Genomic DNA, 23,418 nt, shown 5'->3' on the forward strand with positions numbered 1-23,418 from the left:
TGATGGAGATGTAAATCATAGGATAAAGGTTGGGTGGGTGAAATGGAAAAGTGCTACTGGAGTGCTGTGCGATCGTAGAATGCCATTGCGGTTGAAGGGAAAGTTTTATAGGACGACTATTAGACCCGCTTTACTATATGGTACGGAATGTTGGGCTGCCAAGAGACATCATATTCAAAAAATGAGTGTAGCTGAGATGCGGATGCTTAGATGGATGTGTGGAAATACAATAAAAGATAAGATTCGAAACGAAGAGATACGTAAGAAGGTAGGTGTTGCACCCATTGAAAATAAGATGCGAGAGAATCGTTTACGGTGGTTTGGACATATTCGGCGAAGGCCTAATGATGCTCCAGTTAGAAGGTTGGAGAAATGGGAAAATATATTAGTTAAAAGAGGTCGGGGTAGGCCTAGGAAGACTTGGATGGAGATGATAGGAAAGGATATGAATGCTTTGAACCTCACCGAGGACATGGCGTTGGATAGAAATGATTGGAGGAAAAGGATTCATGTGGAAGACCCAAAATGAATTTCTTTTTTGGTTCATATCGCTGACCCCAATTGTTTTGGGATGAAGGCGTAGTTGTTGTTGTTGTAATCGACCAATAATTTTCCAAAAAATAATATTTAACTAAATAATTCACAAAAAAACTTTTTTGAGAATACATATCAAGAAAACAATAAAAATAAATAAATTTAATTGAAATGATAGCAAAATTTGATCCAACAATGAAATAACATATGAAGCGTATTAAAAATAATAAAATATAAAATCATTATCTTGGAGATAACATACAAAATGAAGTGATATTATTGTTAGTTAATATTGATAAAAATGTTATTATTTTAAAAATTAAAGCAAAATATTTTTTAATAATACTTGAATGTACACCCGATGCGAGTCATTAAGAACAAATGATACTTATTTTAAGATGTGCTCATGTTTCCACTATTCTAATACAAATAGAAGAGTTCTTTTTAGATTTTTGATGACACATTTGGACAAGGTCTTTTTAATGAACTAATAAATGTAATAAATGGTCTTGGACTTTATATTAATAATGTAAGAGGACAAGGTTATGACAATAAATCTAATATGAAGAGAAAACATCAAGGTGTGCAAAAAAGATTACTACATTTAAATCCTAAGGCATTTTACACACCCTGTGGTTGTCATAATCTTAACTTAATACTTAATTATATGATTAATTCTTATCCTAAAGCTGTCATTTTTTGAAATTATACAACGTATTTTTTGCTTATTTTCTTCTTTTACAAAAAGATGAAAATTTTTAAGACACTTTCATTTCTAAGTCTTAAATCATTATCCAAGTTGCGTTGAAAGTATTAAAGCAATAGTATACCAACACCATACATAAAAGATGCATTATTTAAATTATTAAAAATTAGTGAAGATGATAAAATAAGAAGTGAAGCAGAAAGTTTATCGACACATGACATAAAAGATTTTGAATTTTTATTAAAGATGGTTATTTGGTATGATATGTTGTTTGTCCTAATACAATTAGTAAAAATTTGCAATCTAAAGATATGCATATTGATGTTGCTATAAGTCAATTAGAAGGCCTTCTTAAAAAAATTTAAAAATTTTAGAGAAAATGAATTTGAATCTTTAAGAGATTAAGTAACATGAAGATAGAGCTTATTTTTCATGTAAAACATAAAAATTTTAAGAAAAAACATTTTAATGAGAATGTTAGTAATGAATCTATGCAATCAGCAAAAGAATCTTTTAGAATTAATTATTTTATATTTATTGTTGATCAAGTCATCTCCTTCGTTAACATTAGATTTGAACAATTTAAAAAATATGGTGATTATTTTGGTTTTTTATTTGACTTAGAAAAACTAACATTAGATGATAAAAGTTTTAAAAGCTTCTTGTGTTAAACTTGCATTTTTTAAAAATTTGATATATATTTGGATATAGATGACTCAGATTTATTTTTAGAGTTAAAAGTTAGATTTATTTTTAAAGTTAAAAGTCATAAGAGAAATTTTAAAAAATAAAATAAAGAATCCAACTGACACACTGACTTTTGTAAAAAAAATAATTTTTTTTCAAATGCATATACCATATATGTTACCGTTACTTCTACCGAAAGAGGTTTTTCAAAATTAAAATTGATTAAGTCATATTTAAGAACAACTATGTCACACCAAAGATTAAGTGGATTAACTATGCTATATATTAAAAGAATTATAATGCCAAAACTTGACTATAAAGATTTAATCAATACATTTGCATCACTAAAAGCAAGAAATGTGTATTTTAGATCATATTTTTTAAACTATTTTATGTCTTTTTGGTATATATATATATATGAACCCAATTAGTAAATATGGAGGATATAAAGAATTTAAGAAAAAAAGGTGTAACCACTTTAAATAAATAACAGAATTTTTATGTACAATGAAAAAAAAATTAGGGCCTCAACTTCTCGAGCCACCCCTGGGTAAGGCCAGCCTGAGGTCTACTCATGGGCGTAACTGGGTGAATCAGCCGTGGAGAGATCTTACGCCCTGGCAGGTCCATCATCATAAAAAAAAAAGAGAAACAATCCCAAGCAGTTATGAATGTCACCAGGTTGTTGACGGGGCGTTACTTTTTCGAAACCCACAGGTAGCATGTGTATTCCCCTGTAGGCAAGGGAGACCTCAAGGGTTTTACCAACTGAAGCAGCTCAAGTGGAAACTCTAAATTGAAGTTGTGCATTACACGATCCAAGGAGAGCTGACAAGTTTTCATCAAAACTCCAGTATCTTAATAACCCTAGAGTGAATGCACCTTATCCACATTGCTTGCTCAAGCAAAAAAAGCAGCAGCAGCAGAAGTATAATATAATTCGCAACAGAGTAGTCTAAGGCAAAAACATCTTACTACCGCTCTTGTTTTACCAACCAATTTTGTTAAAGAAGCAATATCTTGCGCCGTTTTTTTTGCTCGTATCATTACAGAAAGTTTCCAGAGGCAACCAACAGAATATAAAAAGTTATGGTGCAGATAAGTCAAACAAGCGCAAAATATTTCCAGTCAAAATCGATATACTGAATTATCCTATGAGGTCTACATGGCATTGAGAAAAAACAGTCTGATTTCTCTTCTTAATAATTAATCGCAAGAAATTCAAAAAGGTAGAAACCTCTGGCAGAGTGAAAATACCCTGCCTTATTGACCTAAGCAGTTCATTCACGATTACGAGATACTCTTTGTTACCGCAGCGTGTATAGCATCAGCAAGATGAGGAACAGTCCTTGAGCTCAACCCTGCCATGCTGATACGCCTGCACAATGCATGCCGAAATTGAGTCACTACAAATAACAAAGCATCTTAAAAGAAAAAACAATTATCCCAGTTCTTTCCTTTTTTTTTCCTTTGAGGTGAGGGATAAAGTTTGGATTTTCTGATCCAGTGGAGGAGAACATTTCAACATTTTGTCCCAGACAACAAGCCTGAAACATTATTAAGAACTGACAATCGCACACACAGTCTAAAGAGTTACTGTGCAAAGGTTCTCCACTTGGTGGAATAATGCAAGAATACTTGAGCCGTAGTTCCAAATTTATGGTTTTTGAGCAAACTCTTCAAGACATTTCAAGGGTCGGCCTCTGGGAATGTTTTTTGTTGCAGCTGCCTGCATCCCTTTCCAGTTACAAGCCTGCTCCAAAAGCAGGATGGAATCCAATGTGACAGTTTTTAAACCTCCAAACTACTGTGTTTTTCATAATATACTACAAGGGCAAAAGCAGGGCTTCCTCATCTTTTAAGAGAATTTTTAGGGAAAAAAAGTAAAGTCGAGATAACATTGGATAAGTGCTGAAAATCATGAATCTCTAAGGCAGACTATGTTCAACGCTCTATCTTGGAGATTTATACGCAAATGTCATCTAAAAAAAATGCTACCATTTGTTATCAATATCATACAATAAAAAAGAATGCAAAAGCACTCCCATAGAATGCTTACCCATCAGATGTCATGTAAATGTGGTATTCCCTAGTCATGAATGCCACCTGTTCAGTGTTCAATCCTGTAAAAGTGAACATGCCAATCTGCTTGACAATGTGACTCCAATCACCAGGAGTACCTGCCATGAAATACATACATTTTCAGAAGCAATCAGATATTAATACTTTTAGCATTCAAAAAACCAGGTTAAATTATGAAGCATAAGATCTGGATGAGTACCTACTCCAATACCTCCTCGACAATCAGAAGAATGGATCAAATGCAATTACTTTTAGTACAAAATTATTGAATTTTACCTCTGAATATAGAAAACCTTAAAATTCAGACTCTATTTAATAGTAACTAATTACCAGTTTACCACTATAACACAGGAAAATCCGTGTGTTTACCAGTTTACCACTACTTATGGCCCACCAAGAGCTGTAACCATTAACTACTCCTGTACAAGTATGTGCACATGCATCTGTGTCTGTGTCTAAACCCAGAATTACCAACATTGGGGTAATATTGATAAGGTAATTTGTCTAAACAATTCTAAAGGATGGGTCTCTTAGGAAACTAGCAGCAACATTTTCAACAGAAAAAAAAATTATAAAAATCCTGTGAAAACAAAACTTTTGAATCGTTTATCCCTAGACACTTTAAAATGACATGGTCTTCACCAATGTTCAAAGACCTGCAAGCACAAGCACATGCACAAGCTCAACCAGGAAAAAGTGCACCCACTACAAAGATCACATTCTATGAGCATGCTACCATCATATAAACAACAATGAGAGTCAGGACACCAAATTCACACAGCACACTTGGCCAACTAAGACCATGGAAACTTTGGAAGCCTCCGTAGAGCACAAGATTTCCTGATACTACTCGAGTGGATTGCCTTTCAAGTTCAAATCCATTTGACAAGTTAGCCAATAGTTTTATACCCATGTTCAAAACAATAAGGAAAGAGCAGCAGTAGCATACCCCTTTCACGTAAAGCATCAAAGAGTTTCTGACGCATGCTAATGATCCGATCAGCCATGGCTTTTAACTCAACCGTCCACTGATTATACATTTCACTGTCATGGTTTCCATAAATTAGACTTCTGACTGCAATTAGAATTAGAAAATAATTTATCAGGAAATCTCTTCTGTACCTGTTTCCGAGAATAGTTGCCACAATGGAAGCCCCATGAATTGGTGGGTTAGAATACATGGGTCTGATCACTAGTTTCAGCTGACTCTCAACCCTGATGGCAACAGCATTTGACTTCAAAACCTGAAAGAGGAACTCACACAGGTAAGACATAATGAATTGGTGAAGGACAGCTCCTAAGCATATGACAATCTAGATAGTTATATTCTTCCAGCAGACATATATACGAGTATTTAAAAAGTACACTACTGACATGAAGTCAGCACCTGAAAGTCATGGAAATCCTCAGATATAATGGACTAGTCATATTCACTGAATGAATAGCTCCAACATACAAGGGAACAGAAAAACTAAAATAAAGCCAATTGATACATAATAAAACACAACTGCAGTTGTCAAAACCCACATGGGGATTTGTGTCAGGTGAAACTTTACACAGATGGCATCATCAAAGTCTGTCTCCATATATATTGGTCTTGTAAAATACAAATGAGAACTACTGGTTTTCTTTGACGTGCATAGAAAATAAGTGTTTATTTTTATCAGTTCATTACATTCGACCTATGTCACAGGGACTCGGCCAACTGGGTGCCGCACCCGCGTCGACGCGACGCGGGTGCACGTGCGGGTGCGGCACCCAGTGCGGTCAACCTGACCCTGGGTGCATTGACCACACCCAGGGTCATTTATGTCCAACTTTTGGACTTTATATATATATATATATATTATTTTTTTTTGCCGCACCCCTGCACCCACACCCATGTGACATAGTATCTGAGGTAATGACCACGGACAAAACATGTTTTCTCAAAGATATATCCTTATTTCACGGTATTCTTAAACAATGTTTTAAAGGCAAAAAGGAAATTGTGGAAGAAAATCAAACCAAAACATTTATGGAAAAACACAGGACCCCACTGGCAACATCTACCACAGCCAGCACATGCAAAATGGAACACACCATCTGTTAAGTAATTAAAAATTAAAGGTCCATCAGTCTTACAATGCTGAGTGCTCCAACACGCTCTCCATAGAGTCCCATGTTCTTTGCGTAACTCTGAGCAACAAGACATTCACCTCCATCTGCAACAAACATGCGAACAGACCGTGCATCTTCATCCAAGCTTCCACTAGCAAACCCCTGAAAAAGGAAATGTTTCTTCAGTATAATGAGAAGTACAAAGGCAGCCGAGAAAATTGAGTCTGCCAAATGAAGAGATGAAGTTCCAAAAAATTCTATGAACCCTCATTACATTTAGAAGGTGACGATCAATCTTAACCTGTCCTTGTAAAAAGGAGGGGAGAAAACAAATAAAAAAATCTACTGTTGATTAAGAAATGTAAATACCAGTGAAATTATGGAGCATAGTTTCAATGGTACTCAGTACACCCTAGCACATGTGTATCGGGTGTACTTGTACTGTTAGAGAACTCATTTCCGAAAATACAAATGGAAGTACCAGATGTACAAGAAACTCATCACAATTACTTGGGAAACTCATATAATGTCCAGTATGAACTCACTTCCATTATATCACAAATAAGTACCGAAACTTATTCCTATTAAGATTTTTACACGTAAATAACAATGTCATTACTATAAAGACACTATTTTCAATAAGCATTGTAATGTTATGATATAGAAAAGTTAAAAGTACAATAATGTTTGATTAAATTTGCATGTTTAGCTATTTTCATTCATAGGTATCTTTATGAAAATATATACAGAAATATCATTTTATGACATTAATTTTTTAGAAACTCATTTGATTATTTTAAAAATTGTATCGATGTTTAGTACAAGCACGTATCAATTTTTTTTTAAAATCATAAACATACACGTACCATTACCAATGCCTCATATTGTACCAATAGGTCCAATACCCATATTAATTTCTGGCAACTATGTTTTGGATCAAAATAGCATAGAAAGATAAAATTGTTCCAAAGTTGTAATGAGCTCACCTTTAATAATTAGATAATGACAATCAACCTTTAATCCTTCTTGGAAAAATAACTAATAAAAGATGATAGAATAAGTTATTCTAAATATTCACCTGATAAGCACTATCAAAGAAAGGTAGTAGTCCTTTAGCTCTGATCAACTTCCTGATTTCTTCCCACTGGGCAGGAAGTGGATCAACACCAGTTGGATTGTGGGCGCATGCATGGAGAAGAATGACAGACCCAGATGGTGCAGCGTTGAGATCATCAAGTAGGCCTGATTGGCATTTATAGAAACCACCATGAGCACAGGAAGATGCTAGGCCATTAGAAGAACGTGAAAATTTGCAAGACAGATGTGCAAATGGTTGATAAAAATCATCAAAACTTCATATTTATCATAAAAATATTTAAAAAATGGCCCAAACACAGACTCACAAACAGTTATACATTTCCAATATTATATCACTTCTACTTGGACTGAACAAGTAAGAACTATATATGCTGAATGGCAGAAAAGGTACATTCTAGATAAGGTGAGGTCGCTACAGTGACTTGTGTAACAAAGGCTTCTGCATCTAGCTATACTGTTTGGTGTAAAAATGGCTGCTCAATTCAGTCAGTCAGCAAGAGTGCTTATCAGATGTAATTTGGGCTAAATGGCTTGTCCATCACACAACAACAACAACGCCTTCATCCCAAACACTTGGGGTCGGCGATATGAACCAAAAAGAAAATCATTTTGGGTCCTCCACATGAATCCTTCTCCTCCAATCATTTCTATACAATGTCATGTCCTCGGTGAGGTTCAAAGCATTCATATCCTTTCTTATCATCTCCATCCAAGTCTTCTTAGGCCTACCCCGACCTCTTTTAGCTAATAGATTTTCTCATTTCTCCATCCTTCTAACCGAAGCATCATTAGGCCTTCGCCGAATATGCCCAAACCATCGTAAACGATTCTCACTCATCTTATTTTCAATGGATGCAATGCCTACCTTCTTACGTATTTCCTCGTTCCGAATCTTATCTTTTAGTGTATTTCCACACATCCATCGAAGCATACGCATCTCAGTTACACTCATTTTTTGCAAATGATGTCTCTTGGCAGCCCAACATTCCGTACCATATAGTAAAGCGAGTCTATTTGTCGTCCTATAAAACTTTCCTTTCAACCGCAATGGCATTCTACGATCGCACAACACTCCAGTTGCACTTTTTCATTTCATCCACCCGACCTTAATCCTATGATTTACATCACCATCAATTTCTCCATTCTTTTGAATGATAGATCCCAAATATTTGAAACAATCATCCACCGCTATTTGTTGCTCACCAAGCTTCACTACACTCTCATCACTACTTTGTTGCTTACTAAACCGACATTCCATATATTTTGTCTTACTCTTACTCTGTAATGAAATGGTGGTCTTCAACAAATGCACGAATAACTCACAAACAAGTGTCTATTGGAGACACTACAAGCATGACCCTTGAAAGGGTATAAAAGGAAGAACACTTGAAAAATAAATAATACTTTATTCATGAACAAAATGCTTAAGAAGCATAGTAATTTACATTGAAGGGATTCACCCCTATATATACAAAAAAGTGGAAGAGAGAGGAGAGCTCATTTTGAGCTCTCCAAAAGAGACGTTGGATTGTAGTCCAACGTCTCTTATTATAGCTGTTGGACTACAGTCCAACAACATTTATTATAGCTGTTGGACTACAGTCCAACAGCTATTTGCACAGTCAAGTTCCAACAGGAACTTGACTGGATCAAATATCTAGTTTCTATTGAACTAGATGCTAAAAAAGAAAATAAAGAAAAATAAAAAAAGAAAATAAAAATATATATAATAATAATAAATAATATACGTTCTCTGATGGACAATGATGAAGAAAGGTGTTTCTCTCAAGTACATTAGCATAATTATAGATATGTATGAAGGAGTAGTAACCAATGTCCGCACTTGTGGAGGGGTGACAACCAATTTTCCTATAACGGTTGGGTTACATCAAGGATCTGCTTTAAGCCCTTTCCTATTTGCTATAGTGATGGATGAGCTCACGAGATCAATTAAAGAAAATGTGCCGTGGTGTATGTTGTTTGCTGATGATATTGTTTTGATTGATGAGTCTAGAGTTGGGGTTAATGCTAAGTTAGAATTATGGAGACAAACATTGGAAGCAAGAGGTTTTAAGTTGAGTAAGAGTAAGACAGAATACATAGAATGTCGATTTAGTAAGCAACAAAGTAGTGATGGGAGTGTAGTGAAGCTTGGTGAGCACGAAATACCGGTGGATGATTCTTTCAAATATTTGGGATCTATCATTCAAAAGTATGGAGAAATTGATGGAGATGTAAATCATAGGATAAAAGTTGGGTGGATGAAATGGAAGAGTGCAACTGGAGTGTTGTGCGATCGTAGAATGCCATTGCGGTTGAAGAAAAAGTTTTATAGGACGACTATTAAGCCCGCTTTACTATATAGTACGGAATGTTGGGCTGCCAAGAGACATCATATTCAAAAAATGAGTGTAGATGAGATGCGTATGCTGAGATGGATGTGTGGAAATACAATAAAAGATAAGATTCGGAACGAGGAGATACGTAAGAAGTTAGGCGTTGCACCCATTGAAAATAAGATGAGAGAGAATCGTTTACGGTGGTTTGGACATATTCGACGAAGGCCTAATGATGCTCCAGTTAGAAGGATGGAGAAATGGGAAAATATATTAGTTAAAAGAGGTTGGGGTAGGCCTAGGAAGACATGGATGGAGGTGATAAGAAAGGATATGAATGCTTTGAACCTCACTGAGGACATGGCATTGGATAGAAATGAATGGAGGAGAAGGATTCATGTGGAAGACCCATAATGATTTTCTTTGTTGGTTCATATTGCCGACCCCAATTGTTTTGGGATGAAGGCGTAGTTGTTGTTGTAATATATATATATATATATATGTATATATATATATTACAGTTTACATTTTAACACTCCCGCTCAAACTTACGGTACAATGAGCGAAAGTTTGTCTAAGAGAAAGTGAAATCTGGGAGCAGCGAGAGGCTTGGTGAAGAAGTCTGCTAATTGATATTCTGATGTAACATATGGCAGATCAATGGTTCCATGTAAGTATTCCTCTCTGACATAGTGACAGTCCATCTCAATGTGTTTAGTGCGCTCATGGAATGTCCGGTTGCTTGCAATATAGATCGCACTTTTGTTGTCACAACACATCTTTGAAGCTTGTGTTGCTTTAGCTCTCATATCCGCTAGCAATCGTCTGAGTCAAACAACCTCCATAGTGGTGGTTGTCATGGCTCTGTATTCAGCTTCGGTGGAGGAAAAAAAGACTTTCTGCTGCTTCTTGCACCTCCACGAAATTAAGGCTTCACCTAGGAACACACAAAAACCAGTAGTTGAATGTCTATTATTGGGATCACCTCCCCAATCAGCATCAGTATATGCAATTAAATTTAATGAAGATGAAGCAGACAAGAAGAGTCCTCGTGAAAGAGAGGATTTTAAGTATCTAATAATACGCAAAATTGCTCCCATATGCACGGAGGTGAGAGCATGCTGAAACTGACTGGTTGTATGAACTGCATGAGTTATATCTGGCCTAGTAATGAAAAGATAAGAAAGAGCTCCAACAAGCTGTCTATAAGGAGTAGGATCATCAAGAAGTTCTCCATCATCAATTTTCATTTTAACATTGACAACTTCTGGAGTGTCTACTTTCTTATCATATGTAATTTCAGACCTGGAAACGATATCAAGAGCAAATTTAGATTGAGATATCAAATACCCCCGAGGGGAATAAGCAACTTCAATGCCTAAAAAATATCTTAATAAACCTAAGTCAGTCATTTCAAAGTGAGTTTTAAGAAGAGATTTGATATTTGCAACTCTTTGTTTGTCGCCTCCGATGATGATCATATCGTCCACATAGAGAAGAAGAATAATGATGCATGCATCAGATTTCTTAACAAACAAAGCAGTGTCAGTTAAACAAGGTTGAAAACCAATATCAAACATAACATGACTAAATCGGTCATACCAGGCTTTTGGAGCCTGTTTAAGACCATAAAGAGCTTTTCTATAGTATCAACAATAGAAGGAATTTTTCCACGATGTAATAGGGCCGATTTGGTGGATTCAAACTCCGGCCTTAGACCATTCACAAATTGATAGAAATGTTTCATATCGAGTTGCTTTTGGCGAAACTCGATATCTTCGGCACAATGCCATTTGGGCTCAAGAAGAGCCAACTCTTCCCAAAGTTCGGACAACTCATTATAATATTCTTGAATAGTTTTATCTTTTTGAGTCATTGTCTGAACTTTGTCTTGTAAATTGCATACATGTGCAATAGCTTTAAGGGAATACATGTTTTTGAGGTATTCCCAAGCCTTATCGGCATGCTCAAACTTAGCTAGACTAGAGCATTTTTTAATGTTTATGCTATTGATGAGCCATGACATAATTTTTGCATGCCCTATCCTCCACTCTTTCCATTTCTTTTCATAAGTGGCTAACGCCTTACTCTTCTCTTCTTCCGTTAGAGGAACCTCTTTATCACCCTCTTTCTTGGTAAGAGATAGTTTAGGTTCCAAATCGGAACCATCCACTGTACCCCATAAACCTTTTCCCCAAATGTGGTGCTTCATAATCGAAGCCCACATTACATAGTATCATTTAGCTTCATAGGAATGATGGTGATCTTATCATTGTCATCCATCTTTTACAAGGGTAAGAGAGGAATAAATAGGAGGAGAGAGAGAGAGAAAAATAAAAAGAAAAGAAAAAGAGTAGACAAGGGAATAAGAGAGGATACAAAACCAAAAATTTTTGTAGCACAAGTTCGCCTTTCTTCAAACAAATCTTCTTGAGCCAAGAACAAGGTGATGAAACACCTTTTGTAAATGTGGCACGGAAATCGAGGTGGAAGCACTTCAAGATCTAAGGATTTCGTAGCTCTGATACCGTGTAATGAAATGGTGGTCTTCAACAAATGCACGAATAACTCACAAACAAGTGTCTATTGGAGACACTACAAGCATGACCCTTGAAAGGGTATAAAAGGAAGAACACTTGAAAAATAAATAATACTTTATTCATGAACAAAAAGCTTAAGAAGCATAGTAATTTACATTGAAGGGGTTCACCCCTATATATACAAAAAAATGGAAGAGAGAGGAGAGCTCATTTTGAGCTCTCCAAAAGAGACGTTGGATTGTAGTCCAACGTCTGTTATTATAGTTGTTGGACTACAGTCCAACAGCATTTATTATAGCTGTTGGACTACAGTCCAACAGCTATTTGCACAGTCAAGTTCCAACAGATTGGAACTTGACTGTATCAAATATCTAGTTTCTATTGAACTAGATGCTAAAAAAGAAAATAAAGAAAAATAAAATAATAAAAGAAAATATAACAATATTAAATAATATATATATATATATATATTACAGTTTACATTTTAACATACTCAACGTAAAACCTCTTGCTTCCAAAGTCTGTCTCCATAATTCTAACTTAGCATTAACCCCAACTTTAGACTCATCAATCAAAACAATATCATCAGCAAACAACATACACCACAACACATTTTCTTGAATTGATCTCGTAAGTTCATCTATCACTATAGCAAAAAGGAAAGGGCTTAATGCAGATTCTTGATGTAACCCAACCGTTATAGGAAAGTTGGTTGTCACCCCTGCACAAGTGCGGGCATTGGTTACTACTCCTTCGTACATATCTTTAATTATACTAATGTACTATGTCACAGGGATTCGGCTAGCAGGGTGCCGCACCCGCGTCGACGCGACTCGACGCGGGTGCGGGTGCGGTCAACCCGATCCTGGGTGCGTTGACCGCACCCAGGATCATTTCGGTCCATTTTTGTTTGGATTTTTTTTTTAAAAAAAAAATTTTGCCCTACGAAATGAGATGCAAAATTTAAAAAAAAAAATTTCTGGACAGCAGTTGCTTGCTGCTGTTGCTCTTGTTTTATAAAGGGGCACTTGTGTCCACAACATCTGACGAGCTTTGTTGGCATCCCATGTTATTCCTACCTCCAAACAATTAATTCAAAGCGTTGGAAAACATACTGTTAACTTGGAAATGATGATCCATCTTCCTCAAAAATTAAAACCAAAATTCAAGAGCCTTTTGAAGTCTTTATGCTTCAACCAACCAATTCCTTTTTCGTCAAGGATTTTCTCTCTCCATAATAAATGATAATAAATGATAATGATGGTGGTAGAGTAGAGCCTTGGTGGCTATTAGTATTCACTTTTCTCCTGACGAGGTGCTCTAGTCGTAGCCTTGTGTAGACCTCTCTTTTCCACATGTCAAATCCAATAAATTTCTTTTAGCTGTCATCTGTGTGCAACTGTATATAAAATGAAATTTGAAGAACCCTAGGCAGTGGTGTGGCAGTGGCGTCGTAGGCCTCGTGAAGACTCTCTCTCCAACAAACCACGTCAAACCTTTTGCTTATATTTTTTTCCGTGAAGACCAGGGAGTTTCAAACATGATTGAATCATGACAGTCAGCAGAACGCAGCAGGCAGGGTCGATCAGATTGTCAATCCTTTCGGCTCATCAATTTTGTCCTGTTGAGCTAAAGTACACAACAAGCAGAATGTGGGTAACAAGTCTTCACCCCCGACTCCCTTCTATATATATATATACATTTTTGCCCCTACCGCACCCCCGCACCCGGGTTTTTTGGAAGTGCCGCACCCATGTGACATAGCTAATGTACTTGAGAGAGATACCTTTCTTCATCATTGTCCACCAGAGAACATCCCTAGGTACTCTATCGTATGCCTTCTCCAAATCAATAAAAATCATATGCAAATCTTTGTTCCCCTTTCTATATCTCTCAATAAGTTGTCTAATAAGATGTATAGCTTTCATAGTTGATCTTCCAGGCATAAAACCAAATTGATTCTCCGATATCATGACAACCTTCCTCAACCTATACTCAATCACCCTCTCCCAAAGTTTCATAGTATGACTCATGAGTTTTATACCACGATAGTTTGCGCAATCTTGTATATCACCCTTATTCTTATAGAAAGGCACAAAAGTACTCTTCCTCCACTCATTAGGCATCCTATTTGTCCGCCAAATCTTGTTAAAAAGATTTGTCAACCATACTAAACCTTTCTCCCCCAAGCATTTCCAAGTCTCGATAGGTATACCATCTGGGCCAACTGCTTTTCTGGAATGCATTTTCTTCAAAGCCTCTGCAATTTCTTTCTTTTGAATCTTGCACATGAAGTCACGATTCATTTCATGTAAAGGAATGGAGAAGTCGCCAAGATCCTGGGCATGCCTTCCATTAAACAGCTTATCAAAATAATCTTTCCATCTCTCCTTAATCTCCTCATCTTTAACTAAAACCCTTTGTGTTTCATCTTTGATACATCTAACCATACCCATATCCCTCGATTTCATATCTCTCATCTTTGCAAGCTTATAAATATCCTTTTCGCCCTCCTTGGTATCCAACTTGTCACAGACCTCCTTATATACCTTATTCCTCGCGTTTCGAACTACTTTTTTAGCTTCCTTCTTTGCTATCATATACTTCTCCAAATTCTCATTATCACGACTCTTGCTGAGATTTCTATAACACTCTCTTTTAACCTTAATAGCTAATTTGACATCTTCGTTCCACCATGATGCATCCTTACCTAGAGGTGCATCGCCTTTAGACTCACCCAAAACCTCCTTCGCCACCTTTCACATGCAACCCGCTATCTTATACCACATTGATTCTGAATCTTCCTCGAGACACCAATTAGCTTCCTTAGCTACCTGTTCTACAAACATTCCGTGTTTAGCTCCTTTCAGTGCCCACCACTTAATTCTAGGATCTATCTTATGTCTATCCCTTTTGTGACATTTTCTAATTTCAAGATCTAAAATTAAGACTCTATGCTGTGTAGCTACACTTTCTCCCGGTATAACCTTACAATCGATGCAACAACCCCTATCTCTCTTTCTGAGTAGGAAAAAATCTATCTGACTCTTATTAACCCCACTTTTAAACGTTACTAGGTGAGACTCCCTCTTCCTAAACCACGTGTTGGCTAAGATCAAATTATAGGATAAACCAAAATCTAAAATCCTTTCTCCAATTTCGTTTCTTTCTCCTATATCATAGCCTCCATGGATACTCTCAAATCCATCCCTACTAATGCCTACATGTCCATTAAGGTCTCCGCCGAAGAAAATCTTTTCTCCATGAGATATCCCTTGTACTACTCCGTCTAAATCTTCCCAAAATTGACGCTTAATGGAATCGTCTAAACCGATTTGAGGTGCATAAACACTAATAAAATTAATAATATCCGTACCTATTACTAATCTAATAAGTATAATCCTATCCCCCTTCCTACAGACCTCAACTACATTATCTATAAACTCACGACTAATAACAATCCCAACTCCATTCCTATTCCTATGTATTCCTGTATACCAAATCTTATATCCCCAAGGTTGTATCACTTTTGCTTTCTCTCCGACCCATTTGGTCTCTTGTAAACATAAAATATCAATCTTTCTCCTACACATAACATCTACTAACTCTACCAACTTACTAGTTAAAGACCCTATGTTCCAAGCGGCTAACCTAATTGTATGGACTTGAACTATCTTTTTTTACCCTCACCCGTCCAACAAAGTGCGGGAACCCTTGCCTATTTGACCCCACCCCCGGGCGCCGGTTTGACGCATCGCTTCTGGGCAAAGTCCTAGCTACCCTTGCCCACTTATCACTGCCTCCGGTCCTATAGAGTACAGAGCATTGCTTAGTAGGGAAATTCACATATTGGTTCATATTCATTGGGTGTGACTAAGTTTTTACGCTGGCTGTCACTGGCCTACCGCAAACTGGTAATTAAAACTATACTTGTCAACTACTAAACAAGTAGCAAATCAATTAGGGAGGATCATCCATGCTTATATATCTATAAGAAGATAACCCAGGTCAAAGACTAAAATAAGAAATAACATTGTACCTTGAATGTCCAGCCCACGAGTAGAAGCATCATAGTACCGGTAAGTCTTCACAGATAAACCTGCCATAGCAAAGACTTTTGGGTGGTTTCCCCATGTTGGTTGTGGAATGTAAATGGTACGCTGCAGAAATGCATATTCCATTCAAGTGTCAAGATTTCTTTTAACTCATTCTCCAAAAGATATTCTGGAAATGGTACCTGGTGATAGTGTTTTGCCAGAAATTCAGCACCAACCCTCAGTGAGCCAGTACCAGATAGACATTGCACGGTGGCAACCCTTCCCTCCAGAATGGCCGGGCTGTTTTTGGGAAGGCATGATTATTTATATCAACAATGTTTAAAAGGGGGAAAACACACCGACTGAAAAGGAACGTTAAGTACATAGCATCCTTGCTTTTTGTTCCAATATATATTTTTTTCAATCTCACTTTTTTTATTGGAGTGTTGGGGAAACTAACTAAATAGTCCAAATTACAAGGAAAGAAATTACACCAAAAGAAAAATGCCTAAAATTTTCATATTAGGAGATGCTAAAACAGAATTCCTCTCGTAGAAATGAAGATGTTGCTCTCTCTCTCTCTCTCTCTCTCTCTCTCTCTCTCTCTCTCTCTCTCTCTCTCTCTCTCTCTCTCTCTCTCTCATGGCTGTTAGAAGAAAAAAATCAAAGATAGAATGCTTATTTAGTTCAATAATGTTTAGAAGGGATAAAACATTAGCTGAAGAGAAAAGTACATAGAATGCTGCATGACTTCTTCATTTTCTATTAAAAACTTTTCCACTATTGGAATTGCAGTTTTACAGAACTAAATAATTGGTCCAACATATATTAATGGATAAATTACACCAAAGAAAATATGTTTAAAATTTCTATAATGAAAATGACAAGATACAATTCTTCCTATAGAAAAAGCAACTGATAGGCAAGCTGGGGGATAACCTTATGGGATTCGAACCCGAGACACCTTGATTATGTTATCTCATTCAATCCCTCTTTGCATAGAAATTAAGAAATGCATTCTTAATTAATATTGGCAAACTATATGCATTTATACGTGCACAAGGTAGTATGCCAGTCAACAAAAGGAGATAAACATTATAAAGAAAGCAATACAAGAAATTTCCAAGAAGACATAATAACCAAACATTTCCATAAGTTCCTACATATACCAAGTACAATTTTAAAATTTAACGGCAGTAACACTTCTCAAGTCTAGGACGTCAATCCCGTTGTTTCATTGAAACAAAGAGTTTTTATATTTCTGACAAAAACGCAAGTCCTTAACCAATCCCAATGAGGTATTGTAAATCAGTAGAAGAAAAGAACATATATATTGTTTGATAAGAACACCAGTAAGAGAAGAGAAGAACATAGGTACTGCATCTACATGGTCCTTGTTATAAAACTCAAAAAAACAGAAGGCCCCAAAGAACCAAAGAAGCAACCAAGAGCCAAGCCTAGAGAAAAAGCATAAAGCAATCAAGAACGAAGCCTAGAGAAGAAGCAATCACAGGAACAACTTTTTTCTTTTAATTGGAACGAGCCGAACCTGTCAGAGCCAAGAATGAGCTTGGCGCTTAATTTATTGAAAGCTGCTAATCCAGTAATTGGAAGATACTCCTTAACACGAGAACTGGAACCATGAAATCTTATGTTAATGCAAGAAGTACCAAATTACCAATACATAAAATACAGAGCTTTTTGAAGTGAAGTCCATCACCTGTCATTTACTAAAAGCTGCTCAGCTTGCCTCACAACGTTCAGAACGAGTGGTTTCGCTTCCTACTCTCAGACACAAGATTGGCATGAAAAATGAGCTAAAATAAAGGAAATGGGATTGTCCAAACCAAATTACAATTTTGCCTATTTTTCATATATTTGTGTGCAAAGGAAACTGATTACCATATAAGCATAAAAAGGTAGAGGTTTCATCCTTTTCCAAGTAGAGAACTAAAAGCATCAATCAACACAAAATCAAATCCTGTACCTCTGTCCGGTAAGCACCAACTCCCAAATTTAGTTTTAGAGGGCTGGGGTCCTTATTGTATGCAACAGTCACCTGGTTGAAATTACAGGCACAAACAACTTTAGCGGGAGAGGACATGAAAAAGAGAAAAAAGGAAGAGAAAAAACGAAATATGTGCAAGCGCAGGTGCTTCATAATCCAAAAGCATGATATATTAAAGATACATATGCACATGAACCAACAGAAGATGCATGGAACTTCTTTTATTTACATAGAAAGGCCAAATATTACCGACTGCAGCAAATTACTTCATCATCTTCTGATTCATATTAATGACCAAGAATTTCATCCACATCCAACTCTAAGAAAAGAACTTGCATGACTGTGAACATAACCACCACTTTGGGCCTTTGGAATACGTTTGCAGTGAGAACCAAAAAGGACTAGCAGTTTGGGAAAGAAACCGTGAATTAAAATACGCCTTAACAGACTATACCAGCCTAATAAAATGATGACCTAAAACCTTGCCTATTCTTGCCTTTGGTTATGCATGGCAGAAAAGATAAAGATGGACTACCATCAAACATGTGCCCCTTTTTCACCTAGCCAAACTTTTACTTTCTACATTTTTGTTTTATTAGCAGGCACGGGGACCACCTAATCAAAATGAGAAAAATGGCACCATTTCCTCCTATCCTTGTGGAATGCTTCTAATTACAAACGCAGCAATGGTAGATGTTGCAGCCAGCCACCAAAATTAACTGCATAGTATAGGATTTGTCACCCTCTAGACATACATAATCCTAATGTGTATTCCCAGATCTATTTTTTAAACAAATCACATAGGTTAAGGAGGATGAACCATCTCACTTGAGTTGAGTCACAAATGAATACTCAAATCAATTAGTTGTTACTAAGATGATAACAGAAGCACCACAAAGCTGACCACCGTTAGCAAACAAAAACCAAAAATCGAGGCACTCATCTCTTATGAAACTCTCTTATAAATCAATTCACATCAGAAGCTACGGCATATCTCTATGCACTAGGTACGAAACAACGATTCCAAAGAGTAAATCACTGGTCTTTGTCAGGAAACTCTCAGTGACGACCTCAGAGAAACTCCAGGCCTTGGAAAAATCAGAACTAACAAAGACAACACAATGAGAGTGGGTAAAAAAATTCCCAAGGTAAAAGCAAAACTGAAAAAGGTAGAAAAAAAAATCCTCGCAAGTTAAAAGTAGAACTGAACACACTGATACATGGTAAATATAAACAAAAATGGTAAAAAGGCAGTTCTTGATAATCCTGCCGGACAATCATCGGTATCACATCATTCTTTGAACTGAACAGCATCGAATCATATTAGTTATGCTTGGTTTTCCCTTTCCAGATTTAAGAAACAAAATCGAGAATACAGCAAAAGAGGACAGATAGCGGAAGGAAGACGTAAATATCGATCTCTGTCGATGATAAGATATTTAGCAAAAAATGAGAGAGATAATATTACACCGCAAGTAAAACCGGAAGGAAACAAACAAAAGTTTGATAACTAAAATTGCTATGCAGGAAAGAAGACGAAACATACACGTCTACTCAAAACTGCCAAAAAACAACAGGACGACTTACACAAATACGAATACGAATACGAATAAAATAAAAATAAAAAGAGTTAAGAGAGTCGAACCGCTTGTAGAGACTGACGATAAAAAAGGGGAAAAAATGAGAGAATAAGCGAATAAAAAAAAGCAAAAAATTATATTGAAAAGCGCTAGAAATTCGAGACCATTCCCTCTCCGAAAAAAGCAAAATGTGCAAAAATAAAACAATATATTCCACAAAATGATAACAAAATTCTGGCAATGCGCCGTTAAAACCCATAAAATTCGGGTTTTGCTCCGTTCTAGCATAGCGCAAACATGCGATCAAGAAATCTTCAAGTACAAAAAAAAAAAAAAGCGGTGTAAGATACAGAGGAGAAGATCTACACACGATCAACTAATAATAGCAAAAGATGATCGGGAAAAGAGAAAAAAAAGGCACGAGGAACACTCGATCTACATAGAAAATCCAATTTTTAACTTAGACAAAGAAAGAAAATGCAAGCTCATTCTCTATAAAAAAAAAAAATTTGTAAAAATGAAACAATATAATCCACAAAATGATAACGAAATTTCTGGCAACGAGCCGTAAAAACCCATAAACTTCCCGATTTTCTCAGTTCTAGCATAGCACAAACAAGCGATCAAGAAATCGCCAGCTATAGAAAAACAAAAGCTGTATAATACACATAGGAGAAGATATACACAGGATCAACTAATAATAACAGAGAGACACTCGATCCACATAGAAAAATCCGGTTTTGTAAACTTAGACGAAGAAAGAAATCGATCAAGATGAAGATCCACCGAAATCCGGAGGAAGTCTCACCCCGAGGATCGAGTCTTCGGGAGCCATGAGGATGCTCTCGAAGGAGGAGACGCCATCGACGCCGGAAGTTGCAGCCATTTCGACGGAGCTACGACGGTCGGAGGCAAGAGGAGGAGGAGAGGATGGTGCGAGGTGCCCGGTGATCGCGCTCAGTCGGCGGTCCGCGGGAGGGACTGGTGGGGAGTGAAATACCGAAACGGTGGGCGCCTTTCCCATATTTTCTTTCTCTCTTAACCCCTGCGCAAGGAATCAAAACCCCAAAAAAAAATCTGAAAAAATAAATTAAATAAAATTCAAATAATAAAGTTTGTCTAAGTTGGAAAAAGCGAGCACACGATCGCAGCATCACCAGCTTTATGTAGCAGGTGTTATGCACGTCGTGGGGCCCCTTGATGACGTGGAAGCTCATGAAAGATGGGGGGTGAAGTGGGCCCCGCTGAACCCCATGATGCAGGTTATTCAGACGACGTCGTGACGCAACCGGAAGCTGGCCACGTGGCGCAGGGTGAGAGAGAGAGCTACAACTTTAACAAATGGTTCGGATTCTGTTTGGATGCGGGTCGTACCCGATTCTTAGGTACACAGAATGACATGGTTTGATTTTGAAACTTATTCGAAATTAGTTATGACCATGTTCAGAGATTTCTACTGCTACTCCTACGAAACTACGAGAAACTGAATTAATGGAATATAAGAATTAACTAATACATAAAATTTATAAAAATAATAATAATTCAATCCAACAGCTCTAACCGAGAAATCCCTCTAATGAATATTTATAAGGGAACACGAGAAATCGTAAGCCTATTTCGGATCCGAGATGAATCCATTACATTAAAAAAAAAATTCTAAAAAAAAATAGAAACTGGGTATGAATAGACAGTATTCTTTGCATTTTTACAAAGAATTCTCACTTCAGAAATGAGATTCCTGCCCATATAAAAATTTCAATATGTGAGAACATTTCTTGAATTTGGAATTATCCTTCTAAGAAATTCCCTGAAATTCTCAAATTTCAAGTGGTGAAGTCACTCAAGTATGATCACACTGCCTAAAACATTGGTAAGTCAAAATATAATTTTAAAATTTAATATTTATATTTAAATTGATAAAATCATATAAATTATTTAAATATAAGGTGACATCAGCTGGGCCCACTGCTAATTATGATAAGTAAATTTTGTGAAATTTATTATTTTTAACCTTTTAAATTTGAGTAAAATTTAGGATAAATTCAGGCAAAATTCAGAAGCAAAATTGAGTTAAGATGATCGTTGGATCCATCTCGGAACATAAATCTCGTAGGAGATTTGTTTTCTCGAAATCGGATAACGGTTGACCCAAAAAATATGTTTTTTTAAATGATTGGCTTCTATTTTTTAGTATTTTTCTGGTTTGGATCGGACTGGACCCGCTCTGTTGGATTCAAGTTAATATAGATCTAGACTCAATGTATGATTCATATTGACTAGAATCTAGTTTAGGTTAAGATCCAATCAAATTTTAGATATTGATCATGTCATTTTAAAAGTTAAAATAAATTTAAAACTTAAAAAACAACTAACCTTTAAATTCAAAACAAAGGATGAGGTAAAGTTTTACCCCATATAGAATTTCTAGAAGGGGTGTCACCTATTGAATATTCTTTAAGAATATAAAACAATAAAAATAATAAAATGTTAAAATTTAGAAGGGATAAGGCGGTAGAGTTCTACACATGATAGAACTCTACCCCTAAAGGGGGATCTAGAAGGGGGCATCACCCCCTCTATAGAGTTTATTAATTATAAAATGAGGTTAGAACCTCTCTCCCTCTAAAATTCATTTTCTAGAGAGAGAGAGGAAAAAAAGTGAGCTAGAGAAAAAGAGAAGAAAAGAAAGAAAAGAGGGAAAAGAAAATGAGAGAAAAGATAAGAAGAAGAAAAAGAAGCATCTACGATTTTTATCCTTTAGTTTTTTTTTCGTAACTTTGAATCAAGGTACGAGTTTTCTCTCTTAATTCGCACTGGAAAGGAATTGGTATAAATCGATTAGAGCATGAGTTTAGAGAGGAAAAGAAAATTTTGATCATGTAAATATATCTATATATATTTTTAGGTTTGCTGATTTTATGAATCTGATAAATATATATGTATTCCAATTTTTGTTGATTTAATGTTCATGCATCTAATATATATATATATATATTTCTAATTTACAGATTTTATGCTTATGCATCTGAAGTATATATATGTATTTCTAATTTGTCAAATTTATGCTCATGAACTCAAAAAATATATATGTACTTCAGTTTTGCCGATTTCATGTTCATGCATATGAAATGTGTGTTCTTTTCAGTATGTCGATTTTATGAGCATGCTTCATGCATATGCATTTAAATTCCAGCCTAATGATTTTATTAGTTTGAATCATATGTGTTTATTCACTTCAAACTGTTGAGCAATGATGGATTTTATATATGTATATATATATATATATATATATATGTGTGTGTGTGTGTGTGTGTTTCAGATCATGTTTGTGAATCAGAAATATGTATATATATGTTAGTCGATTCATGCACATGAATCTGATTAGCCTTCACATATTTCTGATCACTCGATTTATATACATGAAGCTGATCTTATACATGGATCTGATCATGTACATGAATCTGATTAGCACTTTGTATTTTTGGTTAGCCGATTTATGTACATGAAGTTGATCATGTATAATTTGCAGTCAGCTGATCATGTACATGAATCTAATCAGAAATTATGTGCTTGTTTCTATAGTTGATTCATGCACATGAAGCTATTAGTGTGCATGTTTGTAGTTAGCCGGTCATGTACATGAATTTGATCAAAATATATATTTTTTGATTAGGTACGTAAATCTGATCCTAAACAGATCAGTTTGCAGT

At 36.0% G+C, this 23,418-nt stretch overlaps 1 protein-coding gene across 1 annotated transcript; it reads right to left on the reverse strand.

Moving 5' to 3' along the window:
- Window positions 1–2,913: 2,913 nt before the first annotated feature.
- Window positions 2,914–20,799, reverse strand: LOC149830205 (aspartate aminotransferase, cytoplasmic-like). The gene is made up of 12 exons (XM_090016383.1): window positions 20,517–20,799; window positions 18,108–18,179; window positions 17,841–17,902; window positions 17,670–17,753; window positions 16,321–16,420; window positions 16,123–16,243; window positions 7,188–7,351; window positions 6,134–6,271; window positions 5,132–5,253; window positions 4,959–5,053; window positions 3,987–4,107; window positions 2,914–3,305 (listed from the first exon to the last, which is right to left on the reverse strand). Exons 1-12 carry the CDS (start codon window positions 20,730–20,732, stop codon window positions 3,218–3,220), a joined length of 1,383 nt encoding a protein of 460 aa, XP_089872509.1. The 5' UTR covers window positions 20,733–20,799; the 3' UTR covers window positions 2,914–3,217.
- Window positions 20,800–23,418: the final 2,619 nt, after the last annotated feature.

The sequence above is a fragment of the Nuphar pumila genome, chromosome 8 (genome assembly GCF_984573655.1).
Source record: "Nuphar pumila chromosome 8, dmNupPumi1.hap1.1, whole genome shotgun sequence".
Taxonomy (NCBI): domain Eukaryota; kingdom Viridiplantae; phylum Streptophyta; class Magnoliopsida; order Nymphaeales; family Nymphaeaceae; genus Nuphar; species Nuphar pumila.

Bases quoted from the DNA above. Each gene is read 5' to 3' on its own strand.
- LOC149830205 (XM_090016383.1), bottom strand. From the start codon at position 20,732: ATGGGAAAGGCGCCCACCGTTTCGGTATTTCACTCCCCACCAGTCCCT. The intron at 18,180-20,516 runs GTGAGACTTCCT...AATTTCAACCAG, and splicing joins CCGAAGACTCGATCCTCGGG to GTGACTGTTGCATACAATAA. The intron at 7,352-16,122 runs GTACAATGTTAT...AATGCCAATCAG, and splicing joins TCGTGGGCTGGACATTCAAG to GCCTACTTGATGATCTCAAC.